Source organism: Erithacus rubecula (genome assembly GCF_903797595.1).
Source record: "Erithacus rubecula genome assembly, chromosome: 16".
NCBI lineage: Eukaryota > Metazoa > Chordata > Aves > Passeriformes > Muscicapidae > Erithacus > Erithacus rubecula.
The window spans coordinates 16,820,892-16,842,782 of NC_136668.1; the positions used below are offsets into that span (position 1 = coordinate 16,820,892).

A 21,891-nucleotide genomic window follows, 5' to 3' on the forward strand; every position below is an offset into this window, starting at 1 on the left:
CGGGGGTGACCCGGTGCTGCTGCTCGGGTGAATCAGTCACCACGTTGCGAGCGCGCCTGTTGTCCAAGCAAAGCTGTGGGAAGCGGTGTTTTCTCCAAGTGCATTATAAAGGCTGTAAATATCTCGATGTGGTTCTGCTGGAGTGTCACCATCACAGCAGGGATCCACCCGACTCTGTCCTTCAGCTTTTCAGCCCTAAAGCGAAGCTCCCAGCCTTGTCCCACCAAACGAGCTGCTGTCACACTTGAACTGTTCTGTAGGGACTCACTTTGGGGCGTGTTGGGGTGGTTCTGGGGGATGGAGAGACCACAATCTCTGTCCTTGCTGCTCCGGGCACAGTGGTAACCCCAAAACACCTTCCTGTTCTTGCTCCAGCTGCCTTTGAGCTCTCAAGAAAACGTGCCCGACCTCTCCTTGCACAGGCTTGGTTCATTGTTGGGATACAAAGCTCTTACTTCAAAGTTAGACCGATTTTCAATTTCATCAGAAGGAAGAATGAGCTACAAATTGCTTTGCTGGGATCCAGCCCACGCAGTTCTTCTCATTTTAATAATTGAAATGACCTGGCTAGAACCAGTGCTGCCGGTACCGTCTCATGCAGGAGAGGCTCGGTTCGCGCTGGGACGGGCAGTGATGGGTGTGCCGGCTGCGGGCAGACACGGGGAGGGTTTTAGGCCACAGAGACGGAACAAATTCCATGGCCATGTGCTTCCATGAGCGGTGCCAGCCACGGGCAGCTCTCTCGGTGGTGAGGAGCCGACAGCAGCGGCGTTCCCCGCAGGGCAGGGCAGGGCAGGGCAGCCTGTGGGCTCTGGCTCTGTGGGCACAGCTCTCCATTTGTGCCATCGGGCCCGTCTCGGTGCCACATGGCTGCCACGGCCCCTGGCAGGAATCACAGCACCGGAGGTTCAGAGGCACAGGACCGAGGTGCTGGGCTCACCGGGGGCTCTCACCGCTGGGATGGAGGGGATGGATGGCGACCCTGAGGTCTGGACCCTTCCCGTCCTGGAGCTGCCTCAGTCCTTCCTTTCTCCGGGATGCTGCGGGCACAAAGGACACCTGGTGAGCGCACACCTGACCTGCACACACACCTGGGAGTTCCCACTTCACCCCAGTTGTGGCACAAGTGCAGCTCCCGGTGTACCAAACCAAAACTCTGCAGGAGCACCGGCACCGCCACTGTGCAAAAAACCCTCATGGGATCGCTCGGCGTTACCCTGGAAACGCGGCCAGCGCTCGGAAATTTGGGAAAAGCAAATCCTGGCGGCACAGCCGGCGTAGGAATGGATGGCAGGAGACACCACGGCCTTCCCTCGGCGGTGAGATCCAGGGCAACACCCGGGGTGACTTTGCGGGGTTGAGGACAGTGTCACCTCATCCCCTGCATCCCACCTGCCCTGCCCGGCTCTCCTGGCACTGTGAGAGCTGCTGCCCTTGCCGGCAGCCCCCCAGCTGCTCACACAGCTCTTGTGGGGACGGGTTCGGTGAGATCCAAGTGTTGGAGGGCTCTGACTGCACAGGGTCTGGCTTCCATCTCCCCTGCGAGGGCCTGGGCAGTGCACAGAGATGCAGGAGGAGCCGGCAGCTCCCTGTGACAGCAAACCTTGTTTTGGAGGAAGCAAAAGCTGCAGCAGAGGCAGGCAGGTGCCCCCGCGCTGCCCACAGGCGGCACATCCCTCCACTCGCTCCATCCCCCGCTCCCCGTGACTCGCATGCCGGGTATTTTTAGGTATGATAATTTCTACCCGTTATTGTTCCTGCGTTTACAGCGAGCTGTTCCCATGCTGAAGAACTTCCTGGTGTCTGAACAGGCTGATTTTCCTTCCTTGCAAAAGCAGCAGATGGAAGGAAACAAACACTTCTCTTCAGGAGAAGTTGAAGTTTAATGGGGGAGCTCTAACCAACACAGCATTTTCTTATGCCCCATCTTGGAGGTATCAGAGTCAGTGGTGCTCAGAGACCAGGGCTTTTGCTATTGGAAACTGCTTGGGGGCACTGGGATTCTTGCCTAAAACAGCAACAATTAAAAAATTATCTTCATGAAGAATCCTCTCATCAAATCCTGTAATTAAAGAGTCTTTTTAATATCCACCATCAGTCACCTCTTCCTGCTCCAGCATGTTCCATTTACCTTCTGACCCCAATTTATAAGGAAAGGAGAAATAACAGAACTGGAGGGGAGCTGCTCTTTCTTGCAAGCCACTCATATTTTAGCTCTCCCAGCAGCGCCCAAATCCTAGTTAGGATATTTTTGGGGTCACAACAAGCTGATGTGTAGGACAATGCATAAACAGACAGTTCTGGAGAGCACCCATGCCAGACCCTCCCCATTTTTAGGCAAGGCTCCCATGACAAAGCTGTCAGGATTTCACTCCTCACCAGGTTCAAAACTGCCAGTCTAAGCAGTAAGGGATTTAATCTGGATAGCAAGGTTAAATTAACCATTGGTTAATTGTGATTTCTCCAGTAGGCTGAAGAAATAACAGAGCAACAAAGGACACTGGTGAAAGCAGTGAGTTGGGGCCCCTAAAGTCAGGCTGGACTGAGGCAATTTGGAGCTCAGCTCTGCCTTGCCCCGTGCAGCATTCAGCACAAGTCCCTGCACCACTCCACACCCCTCGCTTCTGCTTGCTTTCAGAGGAAGGGAATTCCCATTGGGAAAACCTTCCAACTCAATGCTGCTGTTGTTTTCATCCCTCCCTCTCACAATTCTCGTGGCTTACTGGGACACAATTTTCCACCCAGTGACCAAGGCAGTGCTTCCACCCTGCTCAGCAGGGCTGTGGGACGTGTGGCTGAGCTCACTGGGGCTCTGCTCCTGCCAGCAGACCCGACGTGACCGAGTGCCTTTTGTTGTTGCAACAAACACCAAAATTGCAGCTGCCTGCACGTCCAAAACCCGGTACAGAGCCCACAGCTGCAGAACCTGCTGCTCCCTTGCAGTGGGGCAGCTCCCTTGGGCAGGGTCACAGAATGGTTTGGGTGGGAAGGGACTTTAGGATTATCCAGTTTCACTCCCTGCCATGAGCATTCCACCATCCCAGGAGGCTCCAAGCCTGATCCAACCCGGCCCTAGGCACTTCCAGGGATGGGCCAGCCACAGCTTGGCTTTTTTGGGCAAAAAGGTCAAAGATTATTCTAATACAAGATGGTCCCAAGTACAATAAGTCTTGGTGGCCAAGTGATGTTTTGGGGAGGAGCATCTGTTAGCATTTATTAATTCCTAACAAATCTCTCCAGCTTAATTATACAACTCTAATTCAGGATGTCATTCCCCTGTGGGAAATGACACCTATGTAATATTCAAACCCTGTGAATCCAGTTCTTGCACATGGAGTGTTTCTGCCTCCAGGGACACAGGAGCACTTTCAAATTGACGATGAAAAGGTTTTTGTCATTTGAACCTTTTGATTTGTTTTTAATTGGGTAATTTAGCATTAAAAAGTTAGAAGAAAGATCTAGTTTTAATGTCCTGCTCAGTTCTTACTAGTTTAGCTTACACACCCTGCTTTTGAGGTTTATTATTTAGCTTTTAGTGATCAATATTTATCACAAAGTACAGATTAAAAGTATTCCCACAATAATTAAAGGAACACATGTAGGGCTCCAAGATTTCAGAAGACTCACTCAATTTCACTTGTCATACTTTCAATTGCTTTCAAATACTTTCCCAGCACATCCCGTACGGAAGTCACTAAAATCAATGACTTCAGGCTTCAAGTGTCTCATGGGAGAAAAGACATTTTGTACTGGAGAGAAAGACAAAAAAACACAGGAGAGGCATGAACTGATTTGCCTCAAACCATTTGGGAAATGAAAGCAGAACCAGTCATGTGCTGTAACCACAGCATCATCTTCCTACTGAGCTTTCCCACCTAAGAAAATAAAAATAAATACAGGGAGAGCAGCTGGAAGAAATTGCCCTTACCCCTCTGGAGTCAGTCATGCTCAGACTAGATGGACTAATTAGGCTGTGATTTGCCTCCACTGGCCCCAAAATGGCTTTGACACAAATGGTTTCACCATTTCTCCAGGATACGTTCCAGCATCTTCTCTGAGAACATACACAGGTTGAATCTTATTTTAGTCTCTGTTGTCCAAGTCAATCACTGTGCAGCTAATTAGCACTGCTGCTACAGCCTGACTTAGGGATGTAATCCCACCTCAGCAGTGAGTAAATCCTTGCATGTCATCAGGACAGCTCCTCACTGCAGGGAAATTCTCAGTGCAAATTGTGAATCCTCTGGAAAGGTGAAACCAGAGTCTGTCAGTGCCTGCAGCTCTTGTTCCAGCTCCTTCAAAGGCACCTGTGTTGCAAGAACCCTGCCTTGTCCTTGTGTCTCCAGCAATTCTCAGGAGTCACTCTTTGAGTTTATTCATGGCTAAAATCCTTCACGGTTCCTGCCTCTCCTTCAGCATGGGATGTTCATTCATCTCACTAAGACATCGATGAACTCCCTACCCCTTAAAGGCAAAATACAGGGAGAAAAGAACCCAGGCTGATTATGGCACAGAATAATGAGCACTGAGGCCTGTATTTATGACTGAGTGTGCAGTTCAAAACCATGTCCTCGGGCTTCAGTGCTTGCAACTCTCTGAATCTGCAGTTTGGAATCCCAGCGGGGCTGATTCAGCCTTCCTCATCCTAAAGCTGATATATTTAAATCTCATCCACCTTAGGGATTGATGTGGGTAATTTTGTGCAAGCCTAACTAGAGCTGAACTGTGCATATAGAAAACAAACGTTGCACAAGCTGAGAAGTCTTTTGGCCAATATAACACTGAAGAACTCAGAACAAACCAACTTCTGTCACTGCGTGGTTTCCTACACGTGCTCCTTTTGGAAGGAAGGAGCTCAACACCATCTGCTCCCTGTGGATGTGGAAGAGCTGAGGCCAACACCTCGAGTTTGGTGCAGCAGTGTGTGACTGGGATGGGTGGGGTGATGGTCAGCATGGCTCAGACAGGGCTGGTTTCTCACTGCTGGCTCTGGTGTGTCCCCGCTGAGGCAGCATTCTTTGTCAGCGTGGCTTTACACCGATTTCCTGACTCCCTAAGTTTCACTAACACATCCTGCGACAGCTTCCACTCTGAAAATGATACTTGAGTTCTGCAATGTGCATTATATGTAGTGCAGGGAGCTTGTGGGGTCACTCCTGCAGCTCTGGTGGTGCTGGGGACACGCTGCTGGCTCTCGGCATTCCTGCAGGCAGTGGCACCCCGGGTCCCCACACACAGCTGGGCTGGCTCCAGGCTGCTTCTGGTCACCCTCCAGCCCAGGGGAGCTGTCCTGGCTGGAAAGCAGCCCAGCAGGATCTGGGGGTGCTGCTTGACAGCAGCTGAACACGAGCCAGTGGCACCTGGTCTCAGCAATAGCGTGGCAGCAGGAGCAGGGCAGGGACTGTCCCCTGTGCTGGCACTGCTCAGGTGACACTGTGATGTGTCCAGTTCTGGGACCCTCAACTTGGGAAGGACAGGGAGGGGCTGGAGCAAGTCCAGAGAAGGGAATGGAGCTGGGAAGGGGCTGGAGCCCAGGAGGGGCTGAGGGAGCTGGAAAGGGGCTCAGGAGGAGAAAAGGAGGCTCAGGGGGAATTTCTGGCTCTGCACAATCCCTGACAGGAGGGGACAGCCAGGGAGGGGCTCTGCTCCAGGGAACAGGGACGGGAGGAGAGGGAATGGCTCAGGCTGAGCAGGGCAGGCTCAGGGACAGCAGCAGGAATTTCCCCATGGAAAGGGAGTTCAGGGATTGGAAGGGCCCAGGGAGGGTTGGATCCCATCCCTGGAGTGCCCAAGGAAGGGCTGGAGGTGGCACTGGGTGCTCTGGGCTGGGGACAGGGTGAGGATCGGGCACAGCTTCTCGCCGGTGTGGCGGCTGTCCCAGGCTCGGCGTTTCCGTGCCCGCGGCCCGGGCGGCTCCGGCGGCGGGCGGGGCGGGAGGCGGCGCGGCCGAGCGTGACGGGGAGGGCGGGAGGAGCGGAGCCCGCAGCGAGCAGCGCCCGGGCCCCGCCGCCTCCCTGCGCAGCGCCCGCACCGACCCGCAGCGCCATGGCGGCCGCGGCCGCCGAGCCCAGCACCGGCCGCTACCAGCAGGTGAGCTCAGCCCCGGGGCCGGGCCGGGCCCGGGCGGCTCCCGGGGCGGCGGGGCCGGGAGCGGGGCCTGTGCTGGCGGCAGCGCCCGGGGCGGAGGCCGCGGGTCCCCGGGGGGAATCGGGCCGGGCTCGGCCGCGGAGCCGCTGCCGAGGGCCGGGCGTGTCCGGGGCCGCTGTTTGCCCAGTGCCGGGGCCGCTGTTTGCCCAGTGCCGGGGCCGCTGTTTGCTCTGTCCTGGGGCCGGCTGTTTGCCCAGTGCCGGGTGTGTCCGGGGCCGCTGTTTGCCCAGACCCGGGGCGACCTTGGCGCAGGGCGCTGACCCCGCCGCTCGTTCCCCCCACGGAGGGACCGGTCCCGTTCGGCACCGGGCCGAGCTCACCGTTAGTTTCCTTCTGCCTTCGTCCTGCGGACTCCTCTGAACCCCCCAGGCCGGGGCTGGCCTTAGAGAGCTCCCTCGGGAATGGGCTCGTTCCCTTCCTGCCTCCCTTGTCTGCAGCGGCGGCCCTCGGCAAGGGCCGGGGCTCGGCCGGGGTGACCCAGTTCTGCCTTTCTGACACCAGACACGGAGAATTCTGTACTCGGAGTGATGGAGAGGTCCCTCAGAACAGCAGACAGCTCGCTCCTGCTGAAGCGAGGTGCTCCCGAGAAATCGCTGTGTTGTGACTTTTCCTGGGTAGCATTCCCAGCGTGGGTAGGCTCTGGCTCGGCAGAGTTCGGCATCCACCCTCCCATGGGATGGAATACTTGTCTCATCTGACAGCTCCGTGATTTTACATACTGGAAATGTGCAAGTTAGGTAAAAATTAGGTTCTTTTTTTCTTTTCTTTTTTTTTTTTTTTTTTTTTTTTTTTTTCTTAGTACAAAACAGATGTGCTCACTTACAATGACAAATCTCTTTGTGTTGTTCTGGGACCTGCTGGGGACAGATAACCAGGTCTGTCATAATCACCTTTCCTGGCACAGTTCTGCTGGTGCTGTTGACCCAAACAAGTGTCTTCAGCAGAGCCTTTTCCCAAGGGACCTGCAGCGTGTCCCAGAGCCCTGCTGTGTTACCTGGCTGATCAGGAGGGATGTGTAAAGCTCTTGTTTGCCAGCTCAGTGTTGTGTCTGCTCACACCTCGGGCAGACCCAGGGCAGACTCATCTGCAGAGATTAGGGGAGATTTGCACTGCTAAAGACAAGCACATAATGGAGGCCTGTGGAGCCACTGGTTTAACTGGAGTGAGAGGCAGATTCTCACATGTAAATATATTTACTTTCCTGCAGCTGTTTAGAAATTGCTTCTCTTTCCTCACCCTCTGCCAGAACCCAGATATTCCTGCTGTGAAGTGTGTTATCACTGAACTGGCTCCTAATGCTTGTGTTGCTTCAAAAGCCCTGCAAGCTGTGGAGATGCAGCTGGGATTTCAATAAAGAGAGGATGAGAGAGTGGGAGAGTCTCTGTATCATTGAAAGTGTCAATTTTTCCCCCATATTTTGAAACTCACCATGTGTGTGAATGTACAATAACTGATGTACCATGTGCCAAGGAAGAGACTGATAGTGAAGTGATAACTGCAAGGGCTAGAGGTGAATACACGACCCTGTCAGTGGAGAAATTCACAACAAACTCATTTAATCCTTTGAATTATGAGTCAGTGGAGGAATTTTAAAAGTTTGATCTTTTTGGAATGCATTAATGGAGCTGGTTATGTAGGTAGGTGGTTCCTGTACTGGTAAATGTGACTGTCCAAGCATGGCAGGGATGTGTAACCCTCACTCTGGGATGGGTTCCTGATGGATCCATGTGTGTGTAGGGCAGCACTGTGGGTACTGTGGAACCTCTGTGATATTTGTAGGATTCCTCAAGTGCCTGTATTGCCAGGAAAAAACGGTGAGAGTTAGTGACCATGGTCTGAGCACAGCAGAACTCGATAGCTGAGGTTGTTTCCTGTGTGTTTCCTCTCCCACCCCTTCCTCAGCCTGCAGGTGGGCTGTGGGAAGGTGGGAATGGGGGCTGAGCTCCATCAGCAGCTTCTTTCTTCCCTGCAAACTCCCAGCCCGTGTGCAAGGGGTGTGCACTGATGTATTTTCCACAGCCAACTTCCCAGCCCGTGGCTTTGTTCAGGCATCAGATAATCTGATAAAAACTAGCCTGCAGTGGTGCCTTTGGGTGCTGTGAGTCTGAGCTCAGGCACTGTGCAGCTCCATATAAAATAGAACTAAAACTCTGGAGAGGGGATTTCAGCCTCCCCACCCCTCCCAAGGGGAGCAGGGCTGGGCCAGGCTCAGGCTGCTGGGTTTGGATCCTCCTCTGCTTGTGGAGGTGGGAATGGAGAGATTTGGGAAGGAGGAGAGCTGCACCCACCCTGGCACTGTTATTCTGGGCATTGCTGTCCCCAAAAAGGGACACTGAGAGCCTGTTGTCATTTCAATCTGCCTTTGGGAAAGTTATACAGGGATGTTGTTGGGATTAGGGGGGTTTAAAGCCTTTCCAGCATAACCCTGGATTGAGAGTTCAGTTGGCAGAACTGTGTTTCATCCTTGGAACAGAAATTACCCTCCACTCTGGAAAAAATAGCCCAGCTTTAACAGGTTTATTTACACTCTGTGTTTTCCAGGCATGCTTTGCACTTGGAGCATTCAAAAATATATGTGAGGTGTCTGAGTAATGTAAACCCACCTGGGAAATGGTGGGAGTGTTAAATAATGAAGATGTATTCGTTTTTAAGTGCTGTGTCTTCCTGTTCCACTTGTTGAAGGTTTACATGGATCATGAATCATTCCATAAGGGGAGGTGTTGATGGGAAAAATAAGGAAGAAGGATTTTTCCATTTGTTTGTTTTTTTTATTCTGTGAAAACTGGAGAAGAAATACATTGCTGGAGAAAGAATGGGAATAGAATTTCAATCCATGATGAAGGACCACAATGCTTCTTTAATGTCTGGGGAGGCTGGAGTGGAGCAGAGAGACAGATACCAGTTGCTGCCTTGTGTGTGCATTAAGCTTGTGCTTAATTTTTCAGCTGAAATGGGCACACAGCTTGAAATTAATGCATGAGAACATCCCAAATCTTTTCATGTCAGCAATTAGAATCAGAAATGACAGTGACTGTTTCCTCAGTGAGGTCCTTGCAGTGTGCAAGATGTGCTGGCTAAAGATAAGAATGGTAAGAAAAGCTGCAGGGTGGGTTGTTTGCATATTTATTTGTATATTTTATTTTATTTGTAAGCAGAATAGGAGATGCTATTGACATAAACCAAATAAAATTAGAAATATTGTAGAATAAAATTGTTTGTGCAGCCTCTGCCCCTTGTCCAGCCTTGTCTGTGCTCAGATGTCTAAAATCTGATTATTTTCCTATGAAACATCCAACTCTATATCCAACAGTACCTGTCAGGTAAGTTTGCAAGGGTTTAGTGATTCTGTGTGAAAAAGTGACAGAATTTGAATACATTCTGTCCCTAAAGCTCAAAGGATGTGGGACAGGCAGGGACAGTCCAGTGTCACCTCCCAGCTTGTGCAGCAGCAGAAAATAGCTTTGCCTGCAACTTTCCAATGCAACATTATCTCAGGCATCAGGACTGTGCTGAACTCTGAGTTGGGGTTTTTTAGTCACTTTTCCCTCATCACTGAAATTCAGTGGGGCTCAGTAACCCCATTGGGAAGCAGCTGTAGGAACAATCCCTGGGGGCTTTAGGTTGTTTAGGGGATGAGGAACATTTTTTTACAGAAAGAAAGGAGCAAAATTCTGATCCTTTGTTACTGGGACAAGTGAGCAAAATTCAGGAATAAGGTGTATCCAATCATTCTGTTCCTGCCTGTAGTGAAATATCCAAATTTGATCCATGGTGGCACAATATATGGGATCTTTTTTCCATTGAAGATACTTAACCTTCTTCATATGACCATTTAAAAAATGTGATATTTTAAAACATTTAGAAGTCTTCCTGTAATTCCCTGATGTCCAGAAAAACATAAATATTATGAGAAAACCTTATACTCTAAGTGTGGGAAATTTAATGACAGCTATCCAAGATTAAAAACTACTTTTTCCATATTAAAACCTTGATCTCTCAAGTCTAAGGGCAGTGTGTGGGCACAGGTTTGTGCTTCTTTCCAGTCTGTCCAGAGCAGACAAAGTCCCTGTTTGAACAGAAACAGTGAATTAGAGCACCTTGTTTCCCAGGGTTGAGGAGCATTTCTGTGGTGCACTGAGTCACAGGACAACACCCTCATGAGCACAGGTTGTATTTTGTGGGCATAAAATAGGTTTTGATTTGTGGTTTTGCCTTTTGGTGGCTCATGGGGTCTTTGCCATTGCCCCCCTCAGCTGCTGCTCACTTGGTGCTGGGGATAAACACCCAGGTTTTGGAGCTGGAGGTGCTTTTAATAATTCTAATAATTTAAATGAAAGTTTTCAGTCCTTTGTTAAAAAGGAGGAGTATCTCAGAGTCTCAAAGTCAGTTTGGAAAAGCCCTCCCAGCCCACTGAGTCCCAGCTGTGCCCATCCCCACCCTGTCCCCAGCCCCAGCTCTCAGTGTCACCCCCAGGAATTCCTGGGGCACTCCAGGGATGGGACCCAACCCTCCCTGGGTACCCCAATCCCTGAGCACCTTTCCATGGGGCAATTCTCAGGCTGCACATGCAGGGAGGTCACCCCTGGGGCTCAGCATCTCCCCAGGGAGGGCCACATGTGTCACCTGAGAGGTGCCCAGCACACCTGGGCCACTGCAGGGGCTGGGTGACACCCAGGGTGGCACTGCTCCAGGGAAATGGCCTGGGAGAGCCTGGGGGAGAAAACAGCAATTTGCTCATCAGGGACAGGGCTGGAGGGTGTGGGTTGGGTTCTCTGGTAGCTTATCATTATTCCTGCTGATTAATAAGCTATGTTAAGTTATTGGAATTTGCAACAACATTGGCAAAAGACAGGATTTTTAATAGGGCTGTGTTTAATTAAGTAAAGCAAAAGTCAGTAAAAATAACTCTCCTTTTCAGAGCTGGCAGTGACTTTAATTTACTTCCAAAAGGCTGAAGATATTTAATGATATGTGGTATATTGCTAAGGCCAAGCTTCTAGTAATGCTGATTTAGTGTAGTGATGCTGATTTAGTGTAAAGAGTATTTATGTGCAGCCTCAAAACTTGGCAAAGGGGAATTAAAAAATAAAGATTCAAAACTCTGTCAGCAGCCCATATGCTGAGTTTAGGAAATTTGGAAGAATTTACCAATATATTTATTGGAAATGCTTTCTTCAAAGTTTACATGGAAATATTTCCAAACAGCTTGGAAGATTTCAGCTTTTGTGCTGCTGTGCTGTGAATTTACACAGGACAGGTCTCAGTCAGGGCAAGTGGCAGAAGTGATGTCCTGCTCAGTGCCAGGCTTCTGATACTGGGGTTTGTTTGAAAATAAATATCCCAGGGTGTTCCATCACTCATATTTCTTTGGTTTAGCAGTCTGGTGAAACCCAACCAAGCTGTTGTTTTAGTAACTAAATGCATGGCTGTAAAGACTGTCTTCTTTTTTAATGCCAGGAATACCAGAACCTTGCCTGAAAAGCCAAAAGCCATCAGAGGATGTAGGAAAGAAGCATCCCCAGGCTCAGCAGGGCAGGCTGGGCTCAGAGCCTGCTTGGGCCAGGCTCTCTGTGCTGGGCTCCACAGCTGGAGCTGTGCAGGGCCAGGCCAGCACTGCCAGGCCTGATGAGTCATTTTCCTGTCACATGAACCCTCCCTGCTCTGCTAATAGGCACTTAGTTGAATTTTAGATGCCTGGAATCATTAAAAAGGCTGGAAGGCATTTGTGTACCTTGTCCATTAGGAGAAAAATATGTTTTCTATAGCTGTAACCTCCTACAGCCTCGAGCTCAACTTCAGAAAGGAGCTGCATTTTTTGTGTCATTATGCATTACCTGAATTGGGGTGTTTGAAGGCAGCAGGGAATTCAGCTGCTTTCTCCCACATGACATTGGTGGAAGAACATGCATTTCTTTTTACTATTGAAAGAAGAGCCAGTGGTAGGAGTTAATATTCCACTCAATATCTGTGTCCTCTTTTGTTTCATTTTTTCCACTGTTGTCACATGTGGTGCTTTCCTCCCTGCTGACTGTGCTCTCAGGCTCTTCTTCCTTGCAGGCATGAGGGGTTGAATTTCTGCCACCCCCTGAGCTGGAGAGCAGGTAACAAAGGTCATGTGGAGCCCAGAGTGTCCCAGCTGTGACAGAGCCTTTCCTCCTGCCAGCAGACCAGCTCCTGCACAGACACAGGGAGAAAAGAAATTCTGGATTTTCATGGATAGACTGAGAATAAGAATGGTGGAGCATTTTCTGAGAATCTATGAGCTACAGAGCTGGGGGAATCATGGAATCACAGAATGGTTTGGGCTGGGATGACCTTAAAGATGATCTTTTCTATCCCTGCAGTGTCCAGGGATCCAGGGGCAGTCTCTCAGGGCAGAGATTGAACCAAGCAGTTTGGTCCTGTGTTTTCCTGCCCCTTCCATTGCCCCTCATGCTTTGTGCAGGGGGGTTTGGGATTTCTGGAGTAATGCTGTCTTAAAAAAAAAAAAATTAAAAAAATTAAAGCATATTCTAACAGGCAATTACTTCTCATTTGGATTTACTCCTAATGCTGAGCTCCATGTGGTTTATAAAATGAGGCATTTTTGTTTCCTGGGAGGTGCCTCAGTGGTGGGAGCTGCTGCAGCTCCTGCTGTCCCTGCTCAGTGCCCTGGGGCTGAGGAAAGCTGCAGGTGAGGCAGGTGCTGCCAGCTCCACCCAGGGCCTGGCCCTGTTTGCTGTGCTCCACATCTGGCCAGGCCCAGTGCTGGGGGTGTGTCCTGCTGCCAGCTGTGCTGGGAGCTGCAGCAGGGATTAAATTCTCATCAGGATCACTGATTTCTCTTTCTTCAAGGAAACAGCTCAGCATTGTCATGTGAGGGCTTCTTATCCTCAAAGCTTGGGGCTCACCACACCCTTTCCCCCCCTATTCTGTTTAAAAAATGTTCCTGGGGAGCAGAGTGAGCTTCAGCTGATGTGGGGCTGGAGTGCAGGACTGTGGTTTTCTGCTGTTTTGCTGCACCTGGGCTGGCAGGCAGTGCTCCTGATTTTGTTTTGGTGCTTTCCAGTGTTGTTCCCTGACCTCCAGCAGAACCACTCACTGCCATCTGCTAAGCCCAGTCAAAACTTTCACAGAGGCTGTGGAAATGGTGTGGTCTGTTCCAGACTGTGGATTACAGACTTTCACTGACATCAGCTGTGGCTGCCCCTGGACCCCTGGCAGTGCCCAAGGCCAGGCTGGATGGGTTTGGAGCAGCTGGGACACTGGAAGGTGTCCCTGCCACGGCAGGGGTGGAATGGGAGGGCCTTTAAGGGCCCTTCCAACCCAAACCATTCTGTGTCCTTTGATGTAAAGCAGCAAAAAGAATAAAACTCCAAACCACAGAACACTTGGATATCCAAGATCTGCATTTAGAAGTGGGAGCTGATTTATTTTCCCCTGATAAGAGGTACAAATAAGATAAGAACATCCCCCTACGCCCCCACCCCCTGTGTTAAATGCTTAAGGAGATTGGCAACATGTCTCTCCAAAGAAAAGAAAGCAAAATATCCTGGATGGCTTCAGGAGCAAATGTGTGGGATTGAGGAGGGAAGGCTGGAGGAGACATTGCTTAGTGGTGATTTAAGCCTCCTGCTCAGCCCAGTGCCTCAGTGCTTGTTTGAGGTGAGCTGTTCTGCAGAAAGCCTCAGTGCTTTTGCTGCTGAGGTGAGGAGAAATGGAAGGAAACGTGAGATGGCAGCTGTAACCTCCTTTCTGCCCTGGTACTGCTGCTCCCTGATCAAAGCTGCCATGGCACACCTGCCTCGTGTGAGCTCTGCTGGGTCTGTGATAGCTCCTGGTTATTTATACAGAGCCTGTGGGAAGCACAGTGCACAAAATAAACCAGCTCCTTTTCAGTCATGCAGTGTGAAAGGTTGAAGGGAAATGGCAACATTTATACTTCTGTGCATCATTATGTAAGGTATCCATGGAAAAAACCCTTCCTTAGCAAAGCCACAGGCAGCAATGGAGCCTTTTGTTGGGTATCTCACTGTATTTCTCTGACTAAAACTGATGCAGCTGCAGCTCCTAAGCACTGTGAGCTGAGGAAGTGCCAGGGAAATGGAAAGGTACTGGAAAGCTGTGCTTTGCTGGAGTCCAGGTGTGTGAGGAGAGGATTAAAAACAATTTGATCATTTCAAGCGGGAAAGCTTGGGGGGGAGCAGAGCAGCTGCTGTGTGTCCCGTGGTGCTGCAGAGCAGTCTCCTTGCAGAGGGGTCTGCTGTGTGCAGCTGGAGCTCAGGGCTGGGGGGAGCACAGGGACCCCCCTGAGGCTGGTGTGTGCTTCTGTTCAGCTGCAGAATGAAGAGGAGCCGGGCGAGGCTGTGCCCGTGGTGAACGATGCCCCTCCACCCTACAGCAGCATCTCTGCAGAGAGCACAGGTACTCTCACCTGGGGCAGGGCTGGGGCTGCTCTGCTGGCCATGGCTGCTCTCCTCATCCCTGGCTGCCACTGCAGCACCTTCCTGAGCTGCAGGGATCAGGATTGATGCACAGCTTGGTGCTACTTGTGGTTTGGGAGATGCAATTTGGCTGCGTTCATCTGATGTCATCCCATCGAGGGGTGTTCAAGTTACAGTTCACAGTGTTCTCAGTAAATTGAAGGCAGCTAAAAATCAAAGTGCTGGGAGGATTTGTGGTTTCCCTCTCATTATCTGGCATTTGGGTGATGCTATGCCCCTTCCTTAAAGGATTTGTTACTTAAAAGGCTTTAAAGAATTCACTTTCCCTGCACTTTCCAATAAGTAAGCACTTGGATGGGACTTTGAATCTTCCTGCTGTCCTGTCACTAATAACTTTAATAACCACTTGGATCTGGAAACGTGACTCTGAGATTCCAAGTCAGCAGAGGCACAGCATGTGGTGCTGTTTTGAGCAGAAGTACAGCCAGACATGTCCAGGGAGGGTTCCAGACATGTCCAGGGAGGGTTCCAGGCATGTCCAGTGAGGGTTCCAGACATGTCCAGTGAGGGTCCCAGACATGTCCAGGGAGGGTTCCAGGCATGTTCTGGGAGGGTTCCAGACATGTCCAGGGAGGGTTCCAGACATGTCCAGTGAGGGTCCCAGACATGTCCAGTGAGGGTCCCAGACATGTCCAGTGAGGGTCCCAGACATGTCCAGTGAGGGTCCCAGACATGTCCAGGGAGGGTTCCAGGCATGTTCTGGGAGGGTTCCAGACATGTCCAGGGAGGGTTCCAGACATGTCCAGTGAGGGTTCCTGGCATGTCCAGTGAGGGTTCTGTGGGTTGCTGGCTCTCAGAGAAGGTGCTCCTGTGCTTTTCCCTGTCTTTTGGGGTGGCAGCAGCTGGAATGGATGGCAGGGTGGGGACAGCCTGGGCTACTGGAGCACTGCTCATTCCCAACACAGAGTTCTTGAGGAAGTGCTGAGTGACCTCGTGTGGAACTGTTTTTTGCAGCTTATTTTGACTACAAGGATGAGTCAGGGTTCCCAAAGCCACCATCCTACAACGTGGCCACCACCCTGCCCAGCTACGACGAGGCCGAGAGGAGCAAGGCTGAGGCCACCATCCCCCTGGTTCCTGGCAGGGTGAGTGTCCTGAGCTCCAGCTGCAGCTCCTGCCCTTCCTGTGGCATGGCTTTTCACATCTCTGTTGGGATTTTGTGTTTTTGAAGCTTTCTGGGGTGGTGGTATTCCACACTCCCGAGAGTCCTGTGGCTATTTTATTTTTTTTTTCTTTTTAATTTTCCTCTGAGGCTGTGATGATGTCAGACAGCTCAGTAATGCCAGCATGTGCTAGCCAGATTAGCTTGGCAAACTGACAGAGGGACTGTACTGTAACCCTGTGCACTGACACTGGGGTTTTTGTTGTTTTTTTTTTTCCTAATTTTTAAAAAAGATTTAAGGATTAATTCTTCAGCTGTCTGGCATATCTACCCTTGATACTCCTGCTGCTTACTTAGTTGACTTTTCTGGAGGTCAGAGTAGCTGATACAAGGATGATAAAACCATTCTGTCAGAATTCTTTCTTTTTGTTTTTTCAACATTATCTCTTCTTCAGCCATTCTCTCCACCCCTGCTAGCATTAGAAGTCCACTGCTCATTACACTTCTTCACAGAAGCCAAATTCCTTGCTGAGATGATAATTTTTTGATGAGTTGAAGAATTCTTCACAGTGAGAACAAGAACATGCTGGATCTTGACTATGTTAAAAATAAAGATACATTTCATGCCCTGCACCATTTCAGGATGAGAAACAGGAATTTTTTCATGCTTGCATTTGTAGCCTTTTGAGATTTAGGTTTTTTTGAAGAGGTGGGGTTGCTGTATGACCTAAATCCCCCTGTGCTGCCCCCCTGGCTTTGCAGGATGAAGATTTTGTGACACGGGATGACTTTGATGACACTGACCAGCTGAGGATAGGCAATGATGGCATTTTCATGCTGACTTTCTTCAGTAAGTACCTGATGGAATGAACTTCTTTTCCAAGCAATGACTCAAAATAGTTTGGGTCACATTTATGTTTATAGGAAAAACTGTGTGCAAGGGGTTTATGGTTTTTTTTGTTCCTTGTAATATAAAGGTGTGTTGACCTGCTGCTTTTCTCCTTTCTCAGTGGCATTCCTCTTCAACTGGATTGGATTTTTCCTGTCTTTCTGTCTGACTACTTCAGCTGCAGGACGATATGGGGCCATTTCTGGGTTTGGTCTGTCTCTTATTAAGTGGATCCTTATTGTCAGGGTGAGTTGTGTGCTGCAAAACCACGTACACAGACACTGATATTCATTTTTCCCCAGCAGGTTTTTATTTCATACTGAAGTTAGTGATAAATTTAGGTTTGTTGGTTTTGGTTTTTTTAAATAATGAAATAATTTTAGAGCTTATTCACTAAGAACAGAGCTTTTTCATAATTATATGCTGGAATTACAATTGTAGTACAAGAAGAGAAAGATTGCACACTCAGATATGTTTGGGGGAATGCTCCATCCCTGGAAGTGTCCAAGTTCAAGCTGGACAGGGATTCCTGGGATATTGGAAGGTGTCCCTGTCTGTGGCAAAGAGAGGAGCTGTAGGATCATTTCCAACCCAACCCAACTCTGGGATTTTGGGATTCATTCTGAGTGTCTGACAGAGCCTCTGGCTGGGATCACAGTGTGGTTTAGTGCTGAGCAGAGCATTGCTCTGACCTGGGAAAACATGAAGCCAGGCAAAGCCCCTGCAGCTGCTGTGCCTGAGGCTCTGCTCTGGGAATGAGAAGATGCTCTGCCATGTGGGATTGCAGCTGAGCAGAGGACAGAGGAGCTGCTGTGGAGCAGCAGTGGGAGAAGGCTTTGGGTGCCCTCTGCTGCAGCCTCCCTGCAGCAGCCACCAGCACCAACTGCTTCCTGCTCTGGATCTGGGATTTTTGGGGGTTTGGGAGAAAATATTTCCATCAGAAGTCTTTATTTGGAAATGATGGCACACAGACATTCCAGGCTGAAAGTTGAATTTCAGGCAAAGCAGCTGATTGGCTGTAAGTGGAATTAGAGAGTATTAATGTCAGAGCTGTCACTTCCTACCCTGTCTTTTGGGGAATTCTAATTTGCAAATAAAGCATCTCTTCACTTTTCTGTGGACAGTTTTTGTGGTCATCTTGGTACAGAGGTTTTTAGGAGCTATTTGCTGGATTAAGAGATGTGACAGAAGGAGGTGACATTATCTATGGATTTGATTTAAACACAGTAACAAGTTTATCTTCTGTTAGGTTTTTAAACTTAAATAGAACAAACCCAGAGGAATGATACTGTATTTATAGTGAAACTGTGAACTTCAGTGCTCTCATAGTGTTGGTACCTTTCATTTAATAGCAGTAATTTTCCCAGCTGGCAATCTTGTCAGTGGGTTCCACAGATGTGGGATTTCCTTCCCAGCTGTCACACCATCCAACCTGAGAGTGTAATGAATGTGCTGCACTGCTGCAAGCCTGCTCTGCCCTTTCAGAATCTGCAGCTGTGCTTTACCATCATCCAGGACACAATTTAAAACAGGAATAATTGCTCAGTAGTGTCCTTGTGCCTCACTGATTGCCTGAGTTCGTAGCTGGGTGTTGAATCTGAATTTCAGTTGTTAGAGCTGGTGCAGAAAAGGCATAAATACCAGTTTGTGGAGGTCACTCATTCCTGCAGCTGGTGAAATGCAGCATTCCATGAGATCTCTTGTGTGCAGCCCTGATCTGGTTACTGCTAAAAATGAGGGGAACAGATTTTGGTTCACAAACTCCATGTGCTCTAAGCTGTGTTTTTTTGGCTGTTTTTCAGTTCTCCACCTATTTTCCTGGTTACTTCGATGGCCAGTACTGGCTTTGGTGGGTCTTCCTTGTACTAGGTGAGTGTCTGGGGGGGAAGATGCTTTAAAACTCTGTGAGGATTGGGATTTTGTGAGCATTCCTGGCTGCTAAATCTCTGTGTGTAGATGTACAGATGAAATGTGACCTCCTACTCCTCTGACTGAACACATTCAGGTTTTAAAGACATGTAAACTCTGTCCTCTAGTTGCCAGTTCTTGGTGGCAGCATCCTCATCTCATCCAGAAGTTAAGAAGAGAAAAATGCTTGTACCTCATGTTGTGTCAGCTCTTCAGCATCTGAAATGGAAGAGTAGATTGTTGCCTTCCTGATTTTATTTTCTTTTCCCTGCTTTGGGAGTGACTGGATCTTGTTTGAAATCAAAATTGTTAAGATTGCCCAAGGACAGTTTGTTTTTGGGGTTACCTGAAATGGAAGGATGAGGTGTTAGTGGTACCAGAAATAGAGGCTGTGCTCAGTGCTGGGGTCCCTGTGTAGTGCAGGGAGTTCAGCTGCTCCCTGCTGTTGAAGAAGCAGCACCTGTGTTAACTGGACAAATGTGTCTCTCCCCTGCAGGTTTTCTGCTGTTTCTCAGAGGATTTATTAATTATGCAAAGGTCAGGAAGATGCCAGATACGTTTTCCACTCTCCCCAGAACCAGAGTTCTCTTTATTTACTAAAGGTAAATTTTCTGCTTTCCTCAATTTGTTCTGCTTTGATTTTAACTCTATTCAGGGACTTTTCTAGGCTAGACTTTCCATTGCTTGAGTATTTTTAGAACTCAGGGAAGCAGGGAACAGTTGTTTCTTGGTATCCCCTCCCCAGCTCCTGAGTTGCAGAGCCCAGACTGACCCGGTGGGAGGCAGAGGAACACTGGACATTCCTCCCTGAATTTTTTGCTGTGAGGAATTGGATATTCATTTGATTCCATGACTAGAAACTGTGAGAACAAAACCTCTGCCCCTTGGTACTGCAGTGCATTTGGCAAATGTGTTTTTGAGGATAAATCACATGCCTGAAGCACGTGGTGTGTCCCAAACCCCAGGAGAGGTCACCAGAGTTGTCAGAGGGGTGTGCCAGTGCCTTTGGCTCTTGTCCCAGAACGAGCAACTTGTCTGAACTCTGCTGTTTGAAATTGCTGCCAGGTTCCTGAAGAAATGACACCCTTGCACACCTTTGCTCTCCTCAGACCTCTCCCACACACCTGAGCTGTCCTGCCTGAGCATCTTGCAAAAACCTGAGTGCCTGGGAGTCTTTTGCTTCGTGCTGAGCCTCAGCCTGGCTGCCCTAATGGGGTTTTCAAGGAGCAGGCTTAAGCAGCTGAAGCCTTGTAGCACAATTTCCTGCTCACAGCAGATAATGGCCTGGCATTAACTGTCCCTCCCCGAGGGGAAGGAAATCCTGGAATAGGTTCCTCCCCAGCTGGGGAATGCAACATGATGCTGCCTTTAGAAATATCATAATAACACTCCCATTTCCCCAGACAGAGGCAATTGCAGCTGGGACAGTCAAAGAAACCAAACCAAGCCCAGCTTTAAATTGGGGGTCATTAAATTGTTGAGATTTGAAAACGAGCCTTGGGTTTCCAAATGCACTTCCCTTTTATTAGAAACTGCAAATTGCCCACGATTCTCCTTCATTTCCAGTCTGGGAGGAGAACCTGCAGCACAGAACAGCCTTTGTGCAGTGCTTTCCTCTGGTGATAGTGTGTAAAAATAGTTCAGCCAATTTCTTGACGTGTTTCAGTTCTGTTTAACAAAGTTCTGGTTTGTGACCTCCTCCAGGATCTGTAATATCCTCTCAGATTCCTGCTGAGTCACCAGAGGGTTGATTTCCCCCAGTTTATGGTCATGGAATTGTGAACATTTAAAGTCAGCTTTATCTCTGTATTTTGCCTGACTGAACAATTGAAATTTTGCTTCTTTACCAAAACTTTATTTTTTATTCCCTACAGGAACTCTGTGGTTTCTTTTTGCACAAACTTTTCCTGTGTTTGAAATTTGAAATTACAGTTTTAGAGACTTGGCTTCACTCCTTGCTTATGGAGGTGTAGAGTGTTTAAATTCTTATTTATGTGCAATTTTACAGCATTTTCAAAAAAGCACTTTTTCTCTTTCAGACATGCTGAGATAAATGTCCAGAATAATTCATAAATATTACAACTTTGATACTTCCCCTGAAAATAAATCTTCAATTCTGAATTCTGAGTGAGGAAACCACAAAAGACTTGGATTTTTACTGTAGTATTGTCCTTAGATGAGATTTCCTCTTCAGGGCATGATGCAAAGGGCACAGTGAGGGGTTATTTTTATTTTAGAGCAGGGATCATTTTTAGAAAATTTGGAGGGGAATAATGAGTGCAAACCAGAAAATACAAGCTGGTGAAATGAATGTGCTGGAAAGCTGGAGTTTACTATTCCTTAGTATCAGCTATTTACTGTGTGTGCAGCAATGGACACAATCCATTAAACACACACAGATTCCTGAGCATTTTGCTGGAGTCACATCATTGTGTGCTGAGACACTTCATAAGCCCTTGGACATCCTGTGCTGTGTGAATGACATCCTCCTGTTATCCAAAATAACCCTCTGACTGCAGTTTCAGTGTTCAATATCCTTCTCCAACAGATGTTTTCTGGCAAATGTCTTCCTGCATTAGTGAAATCCCCCCCAAGAAGCAGCAGGACACCTGCAGGAAGTGAATCAAGGCTCTGGAGCAGAAGAAAAAATAATCACCTGCTTTAAAATAACTAAATAAAAGTACTGTTGGAAAAAGGAAAAAAAAAAAAAAAGGAGAAGCATTTATTTCTATTTGTTTTTAGGTGTAAAGTTTTAATAATTAACGCAGAATTCTGTAATTGTTGACTGATTAGTGGGTAATGTTTGAAGCAGCTGTTGCAGGGAGTCTGTGCAGTGCTGATGGAGCTGCTCAGGCACTTTGTGGTGTTGGGGCAGCAGGAGCTGCCCCAGGGCCAGCAGGGGCCAGGCTTGCTTTGGTTCCTCTGCAGCCTGGGAGCTGCTGGGCTCTGCCTGTGCAGTGGGACACTGGGCTGTGTGACACTGTGCTGTGGGACACTGGGCTGTGTGACACTGTGCAGTGTGACACTGTGCTGTGGGACACTGTGCACTGTGTGACACTGTGCAGTGTGACACTGTGCTGTGTGACACTGTGCACTGTGTGACACTGTGCAGTGTGACACTGGGCTGTGTGACACTGTGCACTGTGTGACACTGTGCAGTGTGACACTGGGCTGTGTGACACTGTGCTGTGGGACACTGTGCAGTGTGACACTGTGCAGTGTGACACTGGGCTGTGTGACACTGTGCTGTGGGACACTGTGCAGTGTGACACTGTGCAGTGGGACACTGTGCTGTGGGACACTGTGCACTGTGTGACACTGTGCAGTGTGACACTGGGCTGTGTGACACTGGGCTGTGCTGT

At 48.9% G+C, this 21,891-nt stretch overlaps 1 protein-coding gene across 1 annotated transcript; it reads left to right on the plus strand.

Moving 5' to 3' along the window:
- Window positions 1-5,935: 5,935 nt before the first annotated feature.
- On the plus strand, window positions 5,936-21,210 carry NDFIP1 (Nedd4 family interacting protein 1). Its single transcript, XM_079320024.1, has 8 exons — window positions 5,936-6,090; window positions 14,463-14,550; window positions 15,585-15,715; window positions 16,495-16,582; window positions 16,743-16,867; window positions 18,424-18,490; window positions 19,026-19,131; window positions 21,078-21,210. Exons 1-7 carry the CDS (start codon window positions 6,046-6,048, stop codon window positions 19,127-19,129), a joined length of 648 nt encoding a protein of 215 aa, XP_079176150.1. The 5' UTR covers window positions 5,936-6,045; the 3' UTR covers window positions 19,130-19,131; window positions 21,078-21,210.
- Window positions 21,211-21,891: the final 681 nt, after the last annotated feature.

Coding starts and splice junctions, on each gene's coding strand:
- NDFIP1 (XM_079320024.1), top strand. CDS start 6,046: ATGGCGGCCGCGGCCGCCGAGCCCAGCACCGGCCGCTACCAGCAG. Junction 15,716..16,494: donor TCCCCCTGGTTCCTGGCAGG/GTGAGTGTCCTG, acceptor CTGGCTTTGCAG/GATGAAGATTTTGTGACACG. Junction 18,491..19,025: donor GTGGGTCTTCCTTGTACTAG/GTGAGTGTCTGG, acceptor TCTCCCCTGCAG/GTTTTCTGCTGTTTCTCAGA.